The 3,787-nt window shown below is 51.1% G+C and overlaps 1 protein-coding gene across 1 annotated transcript; it reads right to left on the bottom strand.

Annotated features, from left to right (window-relative positions):
- Positions 1-168: 168 nt before the first annotated feature.
- On the bottom strand, positions 169-3,760 carry LOC108449727 (lymphocyte antigen 6E-like). Its single transcript, XM_017746709.1, has 3 exons — positions 3,629-3,760; positions 1,392-1,511; positions 169-481 (listed from the first exon to the last, which is right to left on the bottom strand). Exons 1-3 carry the CDS (start codon positions 3,678-3,680, stop codon positions 324-326), a joined length of 330 nt encoding a protein of 109 aa, XP_017602198.1. The 5' UTR covers positions 3,681-3,760; the 3' UTR covers positions 169-323.
- Between the last annotated feature and the right edge of the window lie 27 nt (positions 3,761-3,787).

Raw genomic sequence — 3,787 nt, 5'->3', positions numbered from 1 at the left:
GAGTGGTCAGGCATTGGAAGGAACTGCTCAAGGAGGTGGTGGAGTCCCATCCCTGGAGGTGTCCAAGGAATGCCTGGATGTGGCACTCAGAACTCTGGTGGGGATACTGGAGCCACAGAGCTGAAGGTTGAGAAGAAAATGAGAAGAAGGTTGGGAGACACCACAGGGCAAGATGATGACCACAACACTTTATCTGTTCCTCATGTTTGATGTCCACACCTTCCTGGGGGAATCTGGCCAGGCTCTTCAGTCCTTCAGGATCCATTTTCTCCCAGCACCACTGAGCAGGTGAAGAAGGACATGGAATGGGCCTCCCTGGCACCTCATGGCCGAGCCAGCCGGGGCCCCGGGCACGCACTCAGGTTGCACAGGAAGCTTTGGCAGCAGTAGGAGGTGTAGGTGGCCAGGCCCAGTTTGAAGTTGTGGTGTGGGCAGGTGTCAGAGCACTTCTTGGTGATCCTCTTCCAAAAGGACAAAAAGCCTGGCCCAGAGAAGGGAGAGAGCAGAATTAGCAGTGGGATTTGTTGAGTGATCCTTGTGCAGATGGATTTGGGTTGATGAGTCCCATTGTCCCCCCGCAGCCCCAGATATCAGCATGAGAGCCACCCTGACCCCACCACAGCCTGGTGGCCTCCTACGCAAGGAATTCCATATCCATGCTGGGCATCCAGCACTTCCCAGCATGGATCCACATATCAAGACATTTTTAGGTATGCAATGACAACGTTCCTTCCTGGATTTAAATCACATTTCCAGGCTTCTCTGCTTGAGGGAAATAATTCTGTTCCACTCTATACCTGGCTTGGATCAGAAATAGTGTGACCAGCAAGACCAGGGGAATGATTTTTCCCCTTTCTTGTCACCAGTGAGGCCACACCTCAAATCTTGGGGTCACTTTTTGGGCCCTCACTGCAACAAAGACTCTGAGGAGATGGAGCGTGTCCAGGGAAGGGAATGGAGCTGGGGAAGGGTCTGGAGCACCAGGAGAGGCTGAGGGAGCTGGAGGGGCTCAGCCTGGAGAAAAGGAGGCTCAGGAGGGACCTTCTGGCTCTTCCTAACTCCATGAGGGTGCAGCCAGGTTGGGGTCGGGCTCTGCTCCCAGGGAACAAGGAATCAAGGTTCAAATTTATTTATCCTTCCTCTGAAGGATCCTTCCTCTTCTCTCAATGTCCCTTGATTTTTCATGCAGGAATAAAACAACAGCTGAAGAGAACAATCTCAACGTGTGACGGGGAGGAGGATTTCAAACCTCCAGCACTGCCAGGCTAGGTTAGGAAGGACTCCACCTCCCACAGGTGCTTCCCAACAGCTCCTCAGCCCATAAAAAATCCAGCCCAAACCTCACGTCCTGTTCCTGAGCCCCCACGAGGGGATCCAGAGCCAGCACCTACCGATTCCTACGGAGGCCACATTGGTGACACAGTACTCGTCCTTGTCCGAGCACTTCTCGGCCTTCAGGCAGCTCCAGTTGCTTTGTTCCCAGTTGCAGGTGTAGCAGTACAGGGCATTTGCTGCAGGAAGAGACACAAAACATGGAAGAGGGAGATGGAATCATCCTGGTTTGTGCCAGCCACAGTGTGACCAGGAGGACCAGGACAGGGATTGTCCCTCTGTGCTGGGCACTGGTGAGGCCACACCTCAAATCCTGTGTCCAGTTTTGTCCCCTCATGACAAGACAGACATTGAGGGGCTGGAGCGTGTCCAGGGAAGGGAGCAGAGCTGGGAAAGGGTCTGGAGCACCAGGAGCTGCTGAGGGAGCTGGGAAAGGGGCTCAGCCTGGAGAAAAGGAGGCTCAGGGGGAACCTTCTGGATCTGCACAACTCCCTGACAGGAGGGGGCAGCCAGGGGTGGGTCAGGCTCTGCTCCCAGGAACAAGGGACAGGACAAGAGGAGAAGGCCTCAAGCTACACCAGGCAAGGTTCAGGTTGGACATCAGGAAGAATTTCTTCATGGAAAGGGTGGTCAGGCACTGGAAGGAGCTGCGCAGGGAGGTGGTGGAGACCCCATCCCTGGAGGTGTCCAAGGAATGCCTGGACATGGCACTCAGAGCTCTGGTGGTGATCAGCCAAAAGTTGGAGTCAAGGATCTTGGAGGTCTTTTCCAACCTAAATGATTCTGGGATTCTGTGAAATGCCAGCAGCAAAAATTATCCCCTACTTTTCATGGAGTCTCAAACACACGAGGTGCAGGTCTGATGAAAGCCATGGAGCTGAAGGACCTGAATCCACTCTTCCAATGCTACATCCAGCCTGGCGTTGGACACTTCTGGGGATGGGGCAGCCACAGCTTCTCTGGGCACCCTGTGCCAGGGCCTCAGCACCCTCACAGGGCAGATTTTTTTCCATATATCCAACCTAAATCTCCCCTCCTTCAATTTGATAGGCCAAGGGTGCTGGGTTTGATGTGATGCTTGGAGCAGGGAAGGGCAGGGACTCCTGGAAGAGTTTCCAAGGATGTCCCAAGGCCTGGGGTCACCTTTTCTACTTGCTGGGGACTATTAAACTGCAGCCTAATTAGGCAGAAAGCATTGGCAGATGAAGAGCATTAATTGGGACCTCCACAGCCTAAAGTCAGGCTCCCACGCCTTTGTGTTTGGGTGGGATATCAGTGCCCTCAAAAAATAAATCCAGAACCTGGTTTAAAGGAAAAAGAAGATGAGGAGAAGGACTTTTTACTCTCTGCTGTGAGTATTCAGCCCTAAGACACGTGCAGTGAATGCTTAATTTTTACTGCCTGGATAATCCAACGTGGATTAGGCCAGGCTTCATTTTGGCACTGAGGACAACCTCCCTGTCTCCCAGGCCTTGTTAACACTTGGAAATCTGTCAGGATCACTGTTCTGGTGAGTGAACAAAGCTAAATAGCAGAAAGGTATTCTTAGGCCACAATGGGCCAGAAATAACTATTCCAAGGAATTCTTTTTTTTGCACCGGACGTGTGGCACAATTCCAAGTGCTGGCAAAGCCCGTCCCGCTCTCCAAAATGAGGATAAGGTTTATTCTCTCTGGTCTATAGAGGATATAGGATCATATTCCTTTAAAAGGCTCTGATTTAATTTACCATCTCTCCAAGAAATAAAATGCACCATCTAAAACAAATTACTATGCAAATACCCACCACCATTAACCCATTCCGTCCACATCCCAACTTTTCCTCAATTCCCTGACTTTGTCCCAAAATCTCTGAAGTCAGCAAGCTGTGGGGTCTCTGAGATGGGTAGAAACAGCTGCACAAGGGCAGATGTTGGAGGTGTGGCCCTGTTCTCGTGGACCAGGAACACAGAGCATTGTACTGTCTTCATCAAAATTTAGGAATAACCACAGCCTTGCACCACCCCGACAGGAAAACTCCCTGGGAAGTCTCTCAAAGGCAGAACAGTGAGAACTGCCTCCTATTTTCTGTCTCGTTTCCATAAAAATCCAGTAGGACAGGGAAATTTCCCGTTGGAAAATAAACTTTTTGCACACCCAGACTGAGTTTCCAGATAAAAACTTCCAAAACGAGCAGTGTCCTTCACCTGCACCATTGCAAGAGCTGAGGAGCTCCCTTCCATGATTTCTTTCCCTGGATATGAGGCATACCTACCTCTAAAACACTCAGCTATACATTATCTAGGAGCAAATCTCACCTTGAGCTGCAAATAGGACCAAAGCCAGCACCGCAAGGAGGGAGAACTTCATCTTCTCCCGGTTGTCTCCGCAGCCCAGGAAAAACACCCTCACCTGGGGACAGGATATAAATCTTCCCTGCCTTTGGATGGAGTGATGAGGAAGCCAAAGATTTGGAA

Source organism: Corvus brachyrhynchos, unplaced genomic scaffold (genome assembly GCF_000691975.1).
Source record: "Corvus brachyrhynchos isolate BGI_N302 unplaced genomic scaffold, ASM69197v1 scaffold89, whole genome shotgun sequence".
Lineage (NCBI taxonomy): Eukaryota > Metazoa > Chordata > Aves > Passeriformes > Corvidae > Corvus > Corvus brachyrhynchos.
Note: the sequence above shows the minus strand (reverse complement) of the source record. Positions and strands in the feature narration are given on the sequence as shown.